Source organism: Prionailurus bengalensis, chromosome A3 (assembly GCF_016509475.1).
Source record: "Prionailurus bengalensis isolate Pbe53 chromosome A3, Fcat_Pben_1.1_paternal_pri, whole genome shotgun sequence".
NCBI lineage: Eukaryota > Metazoa > Chordata > Mammalia > Carnivora > Felidae > Prionailurus > Prionailurus bengalensis.
In genome coordinates this window covers 100,830,168-100,848,089 of record NC_057354.1, presented here as the reverse complement: position 1 = coordinate 100,848,089, position 17,922 = coordinate 100,830,168, and the positions used below count along the sequence as shown (strand labels likewise).

Sequence of the window (17,922 nt, the reverse complement as noted above, 5' to 3'; positions counted from 1 at the left end):
ACATCCAGCATTGGTCAGTGCTTTCTCCACCTGGGAACTTCTCTTCTCAGCAGTCATCTGCCACCCAGAGAATCTGTCAGTGGCCAGGGGGCCAGCATCCCAGCCTCCTGGCCATCAGACACGCTGGGATGGCTCCGTGCTGGACCCAGCTGTTTGAGTTTCACTCTCTTTCCCTTCTCTGCCTGCTGCAGCCAGCTGTTGATTAGTAAAGAGGCTAAAAGTGGGAAAGAGGAGTTAAAGGCCCACTGGGGTCCCTCAGAAGTTAGAATAATAAGTTGACTAACTTGAAATTTGGCTTTTTATCTTTTCACATAAATAACAGTTGTGACTGTCATTGTGTGACAACAAAAGCCACCACCTATTGAGCACTCCCTGTGCCTCAGGCACTGCTCTGAGTGACCTGCAAACATTTTCTTGTTTAGTCTTCAAAACAAGCTTCAGAAGTAGTGATTTTCAGATGAGGAAATACAAGTGAGCAGCTCGCCAGCCAGTGACGATGCCAAGACTCAAACCCAGCACCGTTGACTCCCAAGCTCAGGTGCTCGGCACCATGTGTTATTAGCCTCCCTTTACAGGCAAGGCTGGGGATGGAAGAGGTACTATGGCAGTAAGTGGATCCCAGGACTAAAGTGGTTCTCTGACTCTGGAGGCAGGGTCACATTTTACCACAGGGGACACTACCAGGGAGCAGCCAGATGGTTCTCTGTACATGTCCAGTGACCTCTGGGCATTAGAGGAGTTGGAATGGGGGGTGCTTTGAAGTTCTCAGGCCAACGAACTTGAATGGTCTATACTTCATTTTGATTGAGTAAGGTTATACAGAAGCTTCATGCTTACACTGCGTCCTTCAAAGGACTGACCTGTTTAAATCCAGATGTGCCTCATCACGTGCTCACATGCCCACAAGTTGCAGATCAGGAGACAGGCAGAACAGAGTACAGAGGTTGTGATTCTTGATAAATTTCAGTTAGTCTGTAGTGTAAATGCCAAGAAATGGAATCCTTATTTTGCTAACAGTTACAAAAATGCAGCATGTCTTGAACTACTTTGGGGGCAGAGTCCTAGGAGAGCAGGAGCTAGTTTTGTTAAACCAGAAAAGGCCTTTTGGGGGGAAGGGGGGCAGTGAGAGGGCTAATTTTTCTTGTGTGTCTTTATTTCCCTTGCTTCCATTTCCCTTTGTTCATTATTCCACGTCTTTGTTTCAGGTTCTCTTCCTTGATTAATCATAGGACCTGATTAAAGTACATTTCATTGTTGCTTGAATGTATTTAATGGAGTTGTGTTTCTTACTTAAAATAGGAGGTGAATGGAACTTCAGCTGTTTCTCTCCTAAGAAAACAGCTGAACTTTTCATTGATGTGTTTCTTTGTGGAGTTTTGTTTTTCTTCTCTTTGTTGTATTTTTTGAGGGCCAGTGCCTTGTGGAAAGTTTTTTTAACAAGGATTGAGCGTTTCCCCGACTCTGTCAACTTAGCCAGAAAATTTAGGTCACAGAATACCCTAATTCTCCAAGCATCCTGACCAAAGGCACTAATTGTAATGTCATTTTGCTGTGATATTAGATGGAATAGGATAGCTGACAATTATCTGGGTTTCTGATTTAGAGATGGTCTTTCTGATCCTAAGCAGGATTTGGGAAATCTAGAATTATAAGTAGGCCCTCAGTAAGTTGCTTTAATCAGCATTTCTCCCTACAATTCATGATTATTGCATTGAAAGCAATTTAGCCATTAAGGCAATTTTCTAGTCATGGAAAAATCTGGATGGAGAGAGGAGAAGGCACTGAATAGATCACATAACTTGTAATTATGTTCTTTAAAGGAAGAAAACAAAAGGAAAACTCTATATCTGCCCCCAAAGACTTGCGGGATGAGGCAAATTGCGTAATACTGGTTTGGGTTTTTCCCCCAAGCAAAATAAGATCTTGTCTTTGGAACAAGATGCAGAGTATAAGTTTTTATTCATGTTCTTAACCCAGAGCCTTCGTAAGAAGGGCCGTGTGCACCATCTGACCTTGCCTTCTATCTACAGCAGCTATTCAGCCCATCTATAATAATTGTCTTTGAGTTTATGTAGAGCCCATTGCCACAGTATTTAGGCTATTTGACCAGCATCCTTTTTATCCTTTGAATTAGTACATGTGGTTAAATTCCAGGCCCTTCTCCATGGCTGCATTCATGAGTTCCTTTGGCCTTAGTTATGAAACCTTGCCATGATATTAGGTAGTGTTTAACAAGCAATCAAATGATAACAATCTTTAGATCCAAGGCACAGATTTTTCTCAAGTTCCCATAAACATTAAAAAGTTTGCAAAAACCACCTCTTAAAAAATGTCAGTGGGCACAGCTATTTTTACTTTAGTGTGTCTTATGTTGCCATGAACACAGACCTACAGATAAGTTGCAGGAGACTAGGGATCAGAAAGTCTGAAAGATTTCAAATGAGATGAATGTACTGGGGCTTACATAATAGCCCTTGTTTGGGCATCTGGTAGACAACAGCCTTTATTAAAGGCCCACCATGAACATGTGCTACATTGTGAAGAGACACTTGTAAACGTACATTCTTTTCTTTTACAGTCATGCACATCAAGGCCCTCTCAAATCTCTTGAACCCCTACCCCTTAGAGCTGACTCTTAAGTCAGTAATGCGCAGGGCTCTGTAATAGTGCCCCTGAGAGATCGTTTCTGACCATCCCCCTACTTCTAATCTAAATGATGACCCATCTGTTATTTTTCTCCATGTTATTTAAAACCCTTTGTGGTAACGTATTTATCCAATCATTCGTTTACTATGTAGCTCTTCCTCACCGTAAAGGATCATGTCTGTTTGGCCCACTAGAGTAGATTGGAGGGCTAACCCACTGCCTGGGCATATAGTAGGCTCTCAATAAATATTTGTTGAATGGATCGCTGATTTAGAGGAGAGCCAGGCCAGAAATGTGTGAAAAAATACTAAAGCATAAAACCAAAATATAAAAGCAACAACACAGCAAAGTGCAAGCTAGACCAAATTTATGCAGAGATGCCAAAACTTTTGCCTGAGTAACTAGAACCAGATGGGATTATGGACAGAAGGCGTGGGGAGCTGGGCGAGTTTGGAGCTGTTTTGCTCTAGAACAGTCGGCAAATGGTCACAGTGGAAGCCGGTCGGGAAGGCCTGGTCATGTGCTTTGGGAGGCAGTTTGCTCTCCAGATGGGAGGCCCAAGCACCAGCCTAGGAAGGCTGTGGGGCAGGACAGTACAGGGGTGTAAGGGAGGGCTGTTGCTAGTACATGGCTTCCAAGCAGATGATTAGGAATTAGAATGTGACTTCCTATTTGTCTTCTTACTGTTTTGGTTTGTAGGATGGCCAGCCCTTGGCGGGGTTGATTCAAGATCACATGGTTTCAGGTGCAAACATGACCACTCGAGGTTGCTTTTTCACTCGGGAGCAATATATGGAGCTGCTGTACCGAGGACTCACAGACAAAGTGGGGCGTGTGAAGCTCTTTCCTCCTGCCATCCTGAAGCCCTTTCCACTGTGGACGGGAAAGCAGGTAATTGGAAGAAAATAAAAAAGTAAAAAGGCCACTCAAATAAAAGATTTCATTCTTGGTAGAGCCCAGGCCAGAAGTAGAGAAATGACAAATCAAATGGTATGGGACTTGAGACATCTGGGCGTCTCAGTTGGTTAAGTGCCTGACTTCAGCTCGGGTCATGATCTCGCGGTTTGTGAGTTCAAGCCCCACCTTGGGTTCTGTGCTGACAATGTGGAGCCTGGAGCCTGCTCCACGTTCTGTGTCTCCCTTTCTGCCCCTCTCCCGCTCGTGCGCGCACGCTCTCTCTCTCTTTCTCAAAAATAAATGAACATTAAAAAAAAAATCGGTCTGGGACTGAACATGCAGTATCTTCAAGGTATGCCTGTATGATTTTCTCTTTGGTGGGGTTCCTGGGTCTGAGTGTTTTCAAGGGAGTGTCAGTACTACAGGTGGACTGCACAGTGTCTGTCCTTGATGTCCTCATAATGCAAATGTGGTGGTAATAGGCAATGGTACTGGTAGTGGTGGTAATAGTAATATTTTTGTTGGGAGGGGGCAAGTGCTTTACTGAGTGCTTTAGGTATGTTTTTTTAATCCTTACAACCAACCTGTGATACAGAGACTGTTATTATCACCGTTTATCAGATGAGGATACTGAGGCTTAGAGAACTTCAATTACATGCCCAGGTCTATAGGAGACAGAGTTGGAATTCAAACCCAGCACTTACTAACCCCGAAGACATCACACCATGCTTACTGTCAAAGTAATAAAATAATGGTATATGTGCTAATCAAATAATGAAGTACAGCCAAGTTTGTGTTTCTACTATGTGCTGGGTCCCCAAGTTCAACCTTGAGGCCTGACTCCTAATCAGCTGTGTGATCTTGGCTTTGTGGGCCTCCTTTCTTCATCTATAATACAAAGGGTTCAGGTTGGTGATCTCTAAGGTCTCTTCTAGCTCAGCAATTCTTTTAAGTCTGTGGACCTGCGACCCGACTGGTTTTTGGTTGTTAAACCAACCTTGCATTCAGGGGTAACCCTTGTTTATCATGAGGTATTCCCCTGTCTATATATATTTTTAATTAAGTTTGCTAAAATTTTGTTCAGCAGTTTTTTACATTTGTGTTTGTGAGGGATACAGACATACCTTATTTTATTGCGTGTTGTTTCATTATACTTGGCAGATACTGTGTTTTTTACTAATTGGAGGTTTGTGGCAACGCTATATTCAAGCAATTTTGTATGCTATTTTCCACTTCATTTATTGGTGTCATTTTTCCAACAGCATTTGCTTATTACTTCATGTCTCTGTGTCACATATTGGTAATTCTCACAACATTTCACACTGGTCCATTATTATTTATATTTGTTATGGTGATCAGTGATTAGTGATTATAACTTAAAGCTCAGGTGATGGTCAGCATTTTAAGCAATAAAGTACTTTTTAATTAAGGTATGTGAATTGGCTTTTTAGACATGATGCTATTGCACACTTAATAAACTACGAGATAGTGTAAATGTAACTTCTGTATGCACTGGGAAACCAGAAACTCATTTGACTCACTTTATTGTTATATTTGCTTCATTGTGGTGGTCTGTAATTCAACCCACAATCTCAAAGATGTATCTGTATTGATGTGTAAGGTTCTTGTAATATCTTTCCCTGTTTTTGGTGTCAGGGTAATGCAGACTTCATAGAATGAGTTCAGAAATATTTTCTCTTCTTCAGTTTTCTCTAAGTTTGTGTAGTACTGGTATTATTTTTTCTTAAATATTTGGCAGAATTAACAATGACTCCATCTTGAACTGAACTTTTCTTTGTAGGAAGGTTTTTTAACTAAAATTTCTATTACATGTAGGGCTCTTCAAGTTATCTGTTCTTGAATGAGCTTCAGTACTGTGTTTATTTAAGGAATTTGTCATAAGTTGCTGAATTTACAAGCATAAAGCAATTCATAATATTTGTTTACTATTCTATTTATAGAATCAGTAGGTGGGTCACTTCACTCATTTCTGATACTGGTGATTTGTATCTTTTTTTTTTTTTTTTTTAAATAAACTGTACCCCCAGTGTGGGACTCAAACTCACTCAACTTGATCCTGAGATCAAGAGTTGTATTTAAAAATAAAAACCCCAGGGGCGCCTGGGTGGCTCAGTCAGTTAAGCATCCGACTTTGGCTCAGGTCATTATCTCACAGTTCGTGAGTTCAAGCCCCCCGTCAGCCTCTATGCTGACAGCTCAGTGCCTGGAGACTGCTTTGGATTCTGTATCTCCCTCTCTCTCTGCCCCTTCCCCCACTCATGCTCTGTCTCTCTCTCAAAAATAAGTAAAAACATTAAAAAAGTTTCATGCTCTACAAACTGAACCAGCCAGGCGCCCTAATTTGTGTCATCTTTCTTTTTTCCTGATCAGTTTGCTTAGAGGTTTATTCGTTTTGCTGTCCAAGAACCAGTTTTCATTGACTTTCTGTATTTTTTTTTTTGCTATTTCATTGATTTCACTTTGATCTATATTATTTCCTTTCTTCTGTTTACTTTGGGTTTGATTTGCTCTTTTCTCATCATTTGAGGTTAAAGGTGAAATCATTTGATGGGGCCTTTTTTCCTTTTTTTGTGTGTGTAGGCATTTTAGATATAAATTTTCCCCTTAAATTCTGCTTAAGTAGCATCATGTAAGTTATTATGTTGTATTTTCTTTCATTTCAAAATAGTTTCTAATTTTCCTTTTGGCTTCTTTTTGACTCATGAGTTAATTAGAAGTCCATTATTTAGTGTCCACATATTTAGAGATTTTCCAGATAATCTGTTATGGATTTCCAATCTAATTCCACTGTGGCAAGAGAACATACATTGGTGACTGGAATCCTTTTAAATTTATTGACATTTGTGTATGAGATTATGTTTACTATGGTGTATCTTGGTAAATATTCTGTGTGCCCTTAAAAATAATGTATAATCTGGGACACCTGGGTAGCTAGTTGGTTAAGCGTCCAACTCTTGGTTTCACCCAGGTCATGATCTCATGGTGTGTGGGTTCAGACCCTGTATCAGGCTCTATGCTGACAGCATGGAGCCTGTTTTGGATTCTCTCTCTCACCTCTCTCTGCTCCTTCTCTGCTCTCTCTCAAAATAAATAAACATTAAAAAAAATAATAATCTATGATCTGCTCTTGAATGGTGTGCTCCAAAAATGTCAGTTAGGTTCAGTTAGTACATAGTTCAAGTCTGCTGTATCTTTCCTGATCACTGTCCTTCATTGCCTGGTGTCCATTGTCTTGAAAACCACTGTTTCATATTCATGTCTGCTTTTATTGTTGTTTTTAGTGGAAGAGTCCTCAGGTCACTGTTGCCCTATCCTGTCCAGAAATGGAAGTTGGTTTAACAGAATGGATGGGGAATTTTGCAATTTAAGATTAAAATCCATAAGTATGGATAGTGTAGTTCAAGGAGTGGTATGCTTTTTCTATGAAAGCCAGATAGTGAATATTTTAGGCTTTGCGGGTTATACATTCTCTGTTGCAAGTAGGGCAACAACTCAGCTCTGCCATGGTAACTTGAAAGCAGCCATACACAACACATAAATGAATGAGCATGGCTGTGATCTGATTAACTTTATTTACAAAAACAGGTAGTAGACCAGATTAGGCCTATAGGCTATAGTTTGCTGACCCTTGGTATAGTTTGCTATATGTATTTGTCTAATTTATTATTTACATTGATATTATTTTTATTATTTCTATGTCTTTCTTTTGTAAGCCATCTCAAGTTATCTTGGAAGTGAGGGATTATATTTTAAGTCATGAAGTGTCCAGAATTCATTAGAATTTTGTGGAAATGTAAGCAGTTTCAAAATAGAACTAAATAGTACACAAAGAATATATATCTAGAGCCATAAATACGTTGATTCCCTTCAATCTGGGAAGCCAGCCAAAGGAAATAATCTGAAATGTAGAAAAAGCTACTTGAAAAAAAATAGTCCATTATACACCATGGTGTGCCATGGTGGAAAATTAGAAAAACCTGGATACTTAACATTAGTGCTCAGTAAATTGTGGAACATCCATTTGTTAAGATATTATGTAGTTTAAAAGAGTGGTTTTAAAAGACCATGTAGCAGGCTGGGTAGTTTTCTGACACGATGTTGGGAGAAGTAGACTACAGGATTCTATGCAGTCACTTTTGCAACTGGATTAAGCATGTGTATGAGAAAACGTGTTGCATAAAAAGATCAAAATGATAGAATAATTTGGTTCATGTTAGGAATAATTTTTTTCATTTTATAATGTTTCTGAGCTAAGATTATTACGTTTTAACTAAAGAAAACAAGAAAGTAGGCCCTGGTTTTATTTGTGTTGCAGTTGAGATTTTTCAGTGTTTCTTGTGAGGTTCCAATGGGCTGTTATTTCTTTGCAAATAGGTGTAAAAGAAGAGAGTGACTACCCTGCACCAGAATTTGTTAGTGGCTCAGTCTGATTCTGCAGAGAAAAGTCATGTTCAGAATCAGGAGATAAGGAGCTTAGCTTAGGCGGTTTATTTGTACTGCCTCAGAAAATGAAGTCTTAGGCTCTTTCTCCAGGGCATTTCATGCAGCCTGTTAAGTGCTTCTCTTTCCGTTTAAGAATCTGAGGTCTGTCAACATTTGTTGAAAGGACATATGAAGAAAACGGATTTGACTGTCATTGCAGATCTCAAGTGTATATAGCTCAGTGAGTGTTTGCAAAGTGAATATAACTTTGTAAAGTGTCACCCAGATCAGAAAGTAGATTCTCAGCCAGCACTCCCTTCCAGACCCCTGTCAGTTTTTACCCCTCCCCAAAGATAGCCACTGACCTACTTCTAACACGAAAGGTAAGTTTTGTCTTTTCTTGAACTTTATATAAGTAGCATCCTTTGGTAGATCATATCTCTGTGTAAGTCACTCATGATACCACATATAGCAATAGTTAGTTCATTTTCAGTGTTGTATGGTATTCCATTATGTGATTATACCATCATATGTTTACCCATTTTACTGTTGATGGACATGTGGCTTGTCTTCATTTGGCTATTATAAAAAGGGCTACTGTAACATTCTTGTATATATTTTTTGTTGAACATATGTGTGTGTGTGTGTGTGTGTGTGTGTGTGTGTGTGTGTGTGTATTTTGGTGACTAAATACCAAGGAATCAAACTGCTGAGTCATAAGATCTATGTTCAGTATTAATAGATTTATTAATAAACAGCAACCTGGAAGAACAGCACAGGGCATGAGAATTCTGGTTGCTCCTTAGCCTCAGCAGAACTTGGTATTATTGTCCCATTTTGTTTATTTCTATTTAATTTTAGCCATTCAGATGGGTTTGTAGTGGCACCTTATTGTGGTTTTAATTTACATTTTCTTAATGACAAGTGAGCTTGAGCACCTCTTCATATGCTTATTGGCCATTAGGGTATCATCTTTTGTGAAGTTCCTGTTCAAGCCTTTTGCTTGTTTTATATTCTATGCCATTTTCTTATTAGTAGGTAAAAGTTTTTTGTATATATTCTTGAATTAGTCCATTGCCAAACCTTTATCTTTTAACCTAATGCTGTTTTCTAACGATCGGAGCTCTTTCATTAATATAACTCACCAACATTTGCCTTTTATGGCTAGTCCTGTATAAGTATGCTTGCCCTGAAGGTACAATGGTATTCTCCTGTGTTATTGTCTAGTGTTTATTGTTTTACCTTCACACTAGGTCTTAGGTTTAATTGTCTGCATGAAGTTGATATTTATGGGTGTGTGTGATATAAGGTAGGGGATTCCTTTTTTCCCCATATGGCTGTCCAGTTGATACAACGTCATTTGTTGTAAAGACCAACATTTTCCCACTGCTCTTTAGTATCTCCTGTCATAAATCAACTAGTCATATACATGTGGGTCTGTTCCTGGACTCTGTTCAGTTCCATTAATTTGTTTGAGTCCATTGTACCAGTACCACACTATCTTAGTTATTGTAGCTTTATCATACTGACTTCTGATAGTAAAAGTCTTCAGCTTTGTTCTTCTTCAAGACTGTCTTGACTATACTTGGCCCTGTGTATTTCCATATAAATTTTAAAGTCAGCTTATAAATTTCTACAAAAAAACATACCTGCTAGGATTTTTAGTGGGTTTACATTGTGCCTCTGGATCACTTAAGGGGGAATCAACATATTTACAGTATTGAATTTTTCACGTTATGAACCTGGTATGTTCTTCAATTAATGTAAGTCTTATATATCTATCATTAGACCCATTTCCTGGAATTGCTATTATAGATGCTATTGTTTATTAAATTTAATTGTTTATGATTGCAATGTAGAAATAATTTATGTATATTATCCCTGTATTCAGCAACCTTGCTGAGTTCAGTTATTAGGTCTCTGTCCTTCAAATTCTTTTTAACTATAGAAGTAACTGAAGTTTGTTGTTAAACAAAAATCAGTAATGTGAAAGGAGAAAGGAAAAATTCCCTCCCTCCCCAACCCCATTCTCTATGTCCACACATACTCTCATAGAAAATAATTAAGAGTGAGATATTATACTTGCTGAGAGGAACCATGAATCATGATTAAATCTGGCATTCAGTTTTGAGCTTATATTTTAAATTTCTTTATCCATGACATCCTGGTCCTGAGGTATGAGTTTTCCTGACCACCAGGCACCTGGAACTTTTTTGACTGATTTGTAAGCTGGCTTACTTTGAATGAGCCGCCAGGGCTTCCAGAGGGAATTCCATTATTTCAAGCAGTCTGTATTTTTAATTTGGACCACCCTAACAAACTCTGAATGTGGCAAGAAATTCATTTCACTGTTTTCATGTGCTAGGGGTTAACAGAACCTTTCTTGTGATTGCTTTGGGATATATTTAGTTCACTTAATGATATATTGTAGGTCTCATTCTGTGTTCGTACATGTAGATCTATCTCATTCCTTTTAACCCATTCTGTGTTGTATCCAACGATACAGATACCATAGTTGATTTAACTGGCTCTCTGTTGGCAGACATTTAGATTGTTATCTGGTTTTTTACGATTTTATCTAGTGCTGTGGTGAGCACCACTTCTGTTTATACTAGTGGACTTGCATTGGTATGTATTTTATTTTATTTATTTTTTTAATGTTTAGTTTTGAGAGACTGGGGGGGGGGGAGGGGTAGAGCGAGAGAGAGAGGCAGACACAGAATACAAAGCAGGCTCCAAGCTCTGAGCTGTCAGCACAGAGCCCGACGCGGGGCTTGAACTCACAAGCCGTGAGATCATGACCTGACCCGAGGTTGGATGCTTAACCGACTGAGCCACCCAGGGGCCCCCGTTGGTATGTATTTTAGATGAGTTCCCAGTGATGTGATTGCTGAGTCAAAGGGTGTCAAATGTAAATACACATTACAAACTTCTTTTTTAAAGAAATCTTTTTAACTTTTAAAACACGTTTTAAAGTTTAATAACAGTCTTAGTCTAAAAAAATGTCATTATTATTCTCATAGATACTGCTACCTCTCACAGTTTAAAAGAATGTTGCGGATAGTCTTTTCTCCTTAGCATCATAGTTTATGACCAGACAGTAAATGAAACACTGCTAGGATGTTATTACAGAAGGAAGCTTAAAATCATCTTGTCTGACTCCCTTGTTTTTCTTATTGAGATATAATTCGTATTTAACACAAAATTTACCATTGTTAAAAACAGTCTAATTCAATGACTTTTAGTTTGTCTGCTGTGTTGTACAGCAATTACCACTAGCTAATTCCAGAACATTTTCATTATCACCAAAAGAAACCCTGTACCTATTATCATCATTGGCAATTCCTCCTTCATTCCCAACCATCACTTCTGTCTCTATGGATTTGCCTATGTCGGACATTTCATGTAAAAGGTGTTATATAACGTGGGGCCTTTTGCGACTTCTTCTTTTACTTAATATAATATTTTCAAGATTCATTCACATTGTAGCATAAACAGTACTCCGTTCTTTTTTATGACTGGATGATATTCCATTATATGGATATACCTCATTTTGTTTATCTGTCAGTTGATAAATGGATATTTTGGCTCATTCACCTCTGTGACTGTTATAAATAGAGCCACAGGGTGTATTCATGTGCCAGTTTTTGTGTGAATATGTATTTTTAGTTCTCTTGGCTGTATAGCTACGAGTGGAATTGCTGGATCATATGGTAATGCTATTTTTAACTTTTTTTAGGAACTACCAAACTGTTCTCCAAAACAGCTGTACCATTTTACATTTCTGTCAGCAATGCATGAGCATTCTCATTGCTCCACATTCATACCAACACTTACTTCCTCTTTCTTTGTTTCATCTTAGTGGGTATGAAGTGGTATCTCGCTGTGGTTTTGATTTGTATTTACCTAATGACTAATGATACTGAATATCTTTTCATGTGCTTACTGGCCATCTGTAGTATCTTTGGAGAAGTGTTTATTCAAGCCCTTTGCCCATTTGGTGATTGACCTGTTTGTCTTTTTATCGTTGAATTCTAAGAGTTCTTTATATATCCTAGCTGTTAGATCTATATTAGATATATATGTTGCAAATATTTTTTTTCATTCTGTGGGTTGTCTTTTCACTTTCTTAATGTGTCCTTTGACATACAAAGATTTTAATTTTGAGAAATTTATCTACTTTTTCTTCTGTTGCTTGTGCTTTTGGTGTCACATCTAAGAATCTGTTGCCCAATCTCAGGTCACACAGATTTACAGCTATTTTTCCATCTAAGAATTTCAGGGCTTTAATCCTTATGTTTAGGTCTTAGATTCACTTTGAATTTTTGTATATGGTGTGAGGTAAGAGTTCAGCTTCATTTTTTTTACATGTGGATATGCAGTTGTCTTGACACCATTTGTTGAGCATTCTTAGCACCCTTGTCAAAAATTAATTAACTGTAGATGTATAGGTTTATTTATGGACTCTTCCATTGATCCACATATCTATCTTTATGCCACTATTATGTCCTAATAGTTGTAGTTTTGTTGTATTAAAATCTGGAAGTGTGAGTCTTTTAGCTTTGTTTTTTTTCAAGATTGTTTTGACTATTCAGGGTCTGTTGCATTTCCTTGTGAATTTTAGGATCAACTTGTTCATTTATGCAAAACTGGCACTTGGAATTTCAGTAAGGATTGCCTTAAACCTGTAGATCAATTTGGGGACTCTTGCCTTGTTAACAGTCTTCTGATCCATGATGTCTTTCCATTTATTTAGATTTCCTTTAATTTCTTTCAACATTGTGTTAATAGTTTTCAGCATATGACTTTTATTACACTTCTTTGGTTAAATTTATTCCTGAGTATTTTAATTTTTGGTGCCTTTATAAATAGAATTGCTTTATTAAATTAATTTTCAAATTGTTATTGTTAGTGTTACTGTGTTACTGTGTTATTGTTATTGTTACTGTCAGCAGTTGTCAGTTTTTCTATGTTGGTCTTGTGTCCTTCAGCTTTGTTTGAAGTCATTTACTAGCTCTGATAATTTTTTTGTGGATTTAGCGTTTTCCATATATATCACATCATGTGCACACAGAGGTGGTTTGGCTTCTTCCTCTCCAATCTGGATGCCTTTTATTTCTTTTCTTGCCCAGTTGCCCTGGCCAGTACCAGACAGGTCCAATGCTCTAGTACATCGTTGAATAGAAGTGGTGAGAGCCAGCATCTTTTCTTATTCTCGATCTTAAGCAGGAAGTGTCTAGTCTTGGATTATTGAGTATATTAGCTGTGGGTTTTTCATAATGCCTCCCCTTTTACTATTTTTTTTAAGTCTATTTATTTTGAGAGAGAACACAAGCAGAGGGGAGGAACAGAGAGAGAGGGAGAGAGAGTGTCCCAAACAGGACCTGCACTGTCAGCTCAGAGTCCAGTGCGGGCCTCAAACTCACAGATCGTGAGATCATGACGTGAGCCGAAATCAAGAGTTGGATGCTTAACTGACAGCCACCCAGGTGCCCCAAATGCCTCCCCTTTGTTAGGTCAGTGCCATTCCCTTCCATTCCTATTCTGTTAAGTGTTTTTATCATGAAAGGGTGTTGGAGTTTGTCAAATGCTTTGCTTGTTCTGCCCTCTTGACTTTATAGATGAGATGGTAGGTCCTGTTTCCCTGTCCTCGGTTGGTTGGATGTGTGTGCTTCTATTACCTTGCGCAGAGACTTGCTTTCCTGACTGTGCCCAGCCTGGCAGTCCCTGCTCTACATACGGTGATTTGATTGAAGTGCAGCTAGTGCAACTAGTGGTTGGCATGACAAGGAAGCCTCACGCTCCTGCCTTAACTTCCTCACCGTCTCCTGGCAGTGCCAGCCTTGTGGAGAGTGTGTCATGACCCTGCTGGTCATCTTCTGCTGAGATCACGTGTTGTCTGCTTCTTTAAAGACACACTTGCCAGTTGTCCTCCCACTTCTGATGCACATGCATTAAAAGGCAACCACTGTGGCCCCATTGTGCACATATAAAGACACTACTTTGTGGGGCCTGGTACAGGCGTAGAGAAAGCTGTTGATGCCAGCTGATGGCTTCCAGCCCCTCCTTAGCCGTCATGCCTGTTGCACTGGCCTGTTTGCTCCTGGCCTGCTGCATCTTTGGGAATGCGTGCTTTTGGCCCCTCTGGAGTCATGGTTATCCCCCAGGTACTGCTGCCCTCCCTTGGGTTCTCAGTAGAGCAGCTGCTTGAGAAATTGCCTCTCCTAGCCTGCAGTTAGCAGCCACTTGTTGAGCGGATGGCCGCTGTGATGCACCCAACTGGGGCAAAAGAAGGGTGCCCTAGCCTCTCAGTAGCCGTAATTAATTCCAGGCAAATGAATTTATTTCTGGTGTTAGCCAGTAAAAGCTTATTGGGCGGGAGCCATCAGGTTGCTAGTCACATAACCAGTGGGTCTGGTGATGTGCCTCACTCAACTTTAATGACCACTTCTAAAGTACTCGTCCTTCTTGTCAGCACCACTTACGGGGCTTATTCTCTAAGGCATTTATGTAGCCTCAGTTGTCTAGACCAGGAATGTATTTGGAACGAGTGAGCCTGTTAAAAGTAAAATCAGAGCATGTCACTCCTGTGGTCAAAACCTCCCAAGTAGGTTTCCTTCACACTCACACTAAAAGCCTTCTGCCTGAAATGCATGGTCTGATGTCTGCATGGCTCCTTTCCTCACTACCTCATTAGTGAGGCCTTCCCTTCCCGTCTTATTTTAAATCCTAAATATTCCCTCCCTCCTCCCCCCGCTCTACCCGGGGTCCTTCCCTGTTTTATTTTCCTCCAGGGATAATCCCCTTTGGGAATGAAGGTTCCACCAAAGACAGACTGATTTATACATGACTTTTCCCAGCACCTGGCCCATTGTAAGCACTCAATATATAATTGCTGTGTGAATGGGTGGATTTTATCCATTCTGCAAATGACCAGTGCTCAACCTAAGAGCATAGTCATTTTGCCCCACAGTACATGACCAGTCAATGGTGGACCAGACACTGGAGCACTCATCCCTGAAGCTTCTCAGTCAGATGCCTCAGCCTCCTGTGTGAATCTCTTCAGAAGGAGAGCTCTCCATTCTTTCTCTGTATCCTTTCCTTCCTTGGCACCCGCCGGAAAGTCAAAGCTGTTCTGTGGGAGGATGTTATTGACTCTATGTAATGACTGCACGTAATAATCGTCTATTTTGATGTGGCCTGAAGATGAGAGAAGGATGCCTTTGAAGAGCGTTCTTTGACCTTTGCCTCAGTCCTGGGCCTGTCCTCTGGGAGACGGCAGCTGCACCTCCACTGCTGTTGTTTGTTTATTTTTTTTACCTTTTTTTTTTTTTTTAAACCATATACTCAAATCTTTCTCTGCTATGACCCCACAGAAATTTGTTTCTTCTCCTTGCTTTGGTCTATTCAGGGACTTAATCCTCAGGTCTAGAAGATTGTTCACTTAAAGAATCATTTTAGGAAATAATCCCATTGACGTTCTTAATGGTGTATGTTTGTTCCTGTTCCTAAGCCCCTTCCTAAGCCATGTGAGTGAAAAAGAACTGAGATCAATTTGTCCTACAGAAGTGGAAGTGTCTGTTTTTCTTGCTCTGCCTACAGATCATCAGAATGGAGTTGTCTGGCTTTTCAAGGTGCATAGGGACAGGAGGTCCTAAAAGGGAGCTCCTCACCTTTTCTCCCCACAATCAGCATTATCTTCTTTTTCTCTCCAGGTTGTGTCAACGCTGCTCATAAACATAATCCCAGAGGACCACATCCCACTGAGCTTATCGGGAAAGGCGAAGATCAGCGGCAAAGCCTGGGTGCAGGAGTCTCCTCGGCCTGTTCCCGGCTTTAACCCTGACTCAATGTGCGAGTCCCAGGTCTGGCTGCCTAGCTGTGTGGGTTGGAGACATCTAGTCTCAGTTTTAGGCAAATTGATTTAAAATGGAGACAGAGAAAGGGAGACACGCCCATAGAAGTGGGCGTCATGGTTCATAAGAGAGGGCCTTGTGTCTGAGTCGGTGTCAGTTTTTAGTTTTAGAAAGAAAGGGTCAGAGTTCATCACTAGCATTTGACCCTCAGTATAAACCTCACAACCCACTTGAGCAGAAGGCCTCCAGACTCAACTCTGCAAAACTTGGAATTGCAGAGCCTGAGCTTTCCCTTGAGGCTCCTGAGTGGCTCAAGATCACAGACCAACCAGCTGTGAGGTTGCACACTTGCCAGTTCTGTGGCTCGGGAGCCAGGCCTTGGGGAGGAGGCCCAGGGCAGTGGAACCTGGGCACAGTGCTCCTGCAACAAGCAATAGTGGCCCCACACTAAAGAGTTCCAAGCCTTAAGTCCCCGGCTCACAAGTGCTTTGTCACAGGGTCTAGCAGACATTCCATTTCAAAGTGAAGCTGCCACTTTGCTTTCCTTTTATAGATCGTATGCTTAATGCATACTCCATTATGTACCTAGCAGTCCTTCCTTTAATTAGCTTCTAATGCTTTATCCCAACTTTATAGAAGTGCAGAAGTCCTAAAAGATGTTAGAAAGGTTATGTTGTTCTTACTTCTAGGGTCCAAGGGAGGGAGTACCTAGGCCAAGGTCATGGTTATGAAGTTTACGCTCTGGATGCTCTCATTTATAGTCACAAGGGTACTTGACCTCAAGTCAGTATGGGCAGGGTTGTGGTGTAAGAGGACATGTAAACACTGAAATGTCTGCACATGCGTGTGTGTATATAGTATAGTCTCTGGAAAAAAGTAATTTAAAAGTATTGGTCTATATGTCCTCATCTCCTTTATTTAGAAAAAATACATTAGGGACACCTGGGTGGCTCAGTCAGTTAAACATCTGACTTTGGCTCAGGTCATGATCTCACAGTTTGTGGGTTTGAGCCCCACATCAGGCTCTGTGCTGACAGCTCAGAGCCTGGAGCCTGCTTCAGATTCTGTGTCTCCCTCTCTCTCTGCCTCCTCCCCACTCACAGTCGGTCTCTCTCTCTCTCTCTCTCTCTCTCTCTCTCTCTCAAAAGTAAAAACTAAATTAAAAGAAAAAATATATTAGTTCCGTTTGTACCCTACATCTTTCCATCAAGGACTTGAGGCAGGTTACAGTAGAGGTACATACACAATAAGGTTAATAAAACACAGAGAAGGGAGGGGGTGGCTTACACAGGAGGTGTCACCTCCACTCCAGTGTTGGTGTTGTCCCCTGCACAGGTGATCATCAGAGAAGGGGAGCTGCTTTGTGGGGTGCTGGACAAGGCACACTATGGGAGCTCCGCCTATGGCCTGGTCCACTGCTGCTACGAGATCTATGGTGGGGAGACCAGCGGCAAGGTTCTCACCTGCCTGGCCCGCCTCTTCACCGCCTACCTGCAGCTCTACAGAGGTTTCACCTTGGGTGAGTGCTGGGCGTTTGGCCCTGCGGCTCCCTCTCTCCTAACCAGCATGCCCATCGGGATGTCTCCCTGACTCTATTAGCAACCTCCAAGGGAATGGCCAGTCTCCTTCTACAACTATGTCTTCACTTGACTGCCAGCAGCATGACACAGACATGCTCCTTCTTGGTGCTTTCCACCACTCCCTGATGGCCAGCATTTCTTCACCCTCCTTGGTCCTTATTTCCATTCTGTCCTTTTCTCCACCCAGCCTTCATGGTTGTCTATCCCTGACACTGATTTTTCACACTCGAACCCACCTCCATTCTTTCCTGTAAGCGTCCTTCCAGAATTCCTTGGGCACTCCACGTTCCAGAGACCACCTTCTTCCCTACTGTCAGAACTGCCCACACTTCCCAACACAGCTGAGGCATCGGTGCTGTTGGAAACATCATGTTGGGGCAGACCTGCTGGGGTGATCCTAAGATAGGAAGAAGAACTCCCTTGTCTCCTCCCTGGAAATGAGCACACACCGTTTGAGGAAGTTGGCTCTGATAAAGACAGCAAGCGTGCTGTTACTGTCT

General features: G+C 40.8%; 1 protein-coding gene across 1 annotated transcript in view; it reads left to right on the top strand.

Annotated features, from left to right (window-relative positions):
- Positions 1-17,922, top strand: part of POLR1A (RNA polymerase I subunit A) — a 74,232-nt gene that overhangs the window by 30,366 nt on the left and 25,944 nt on the right. The window contains exons 14-16 of the mRNA XM_043603894.1: positions 3,346-3,537; positions 15,702-15,851; positions 17,178-17,361. Of these exons, the coding sequence (XP_043459829.1) occupies positions 3,346-3,537; positions 15,702-15,851; positions 17,178-17,361 (526 nt within the window). The remainder of the gene's footprint in view (positions 1-3,345; positions 3,538-15,701; positions 15,852-17,177; positions 17,362-17,922) is intronic.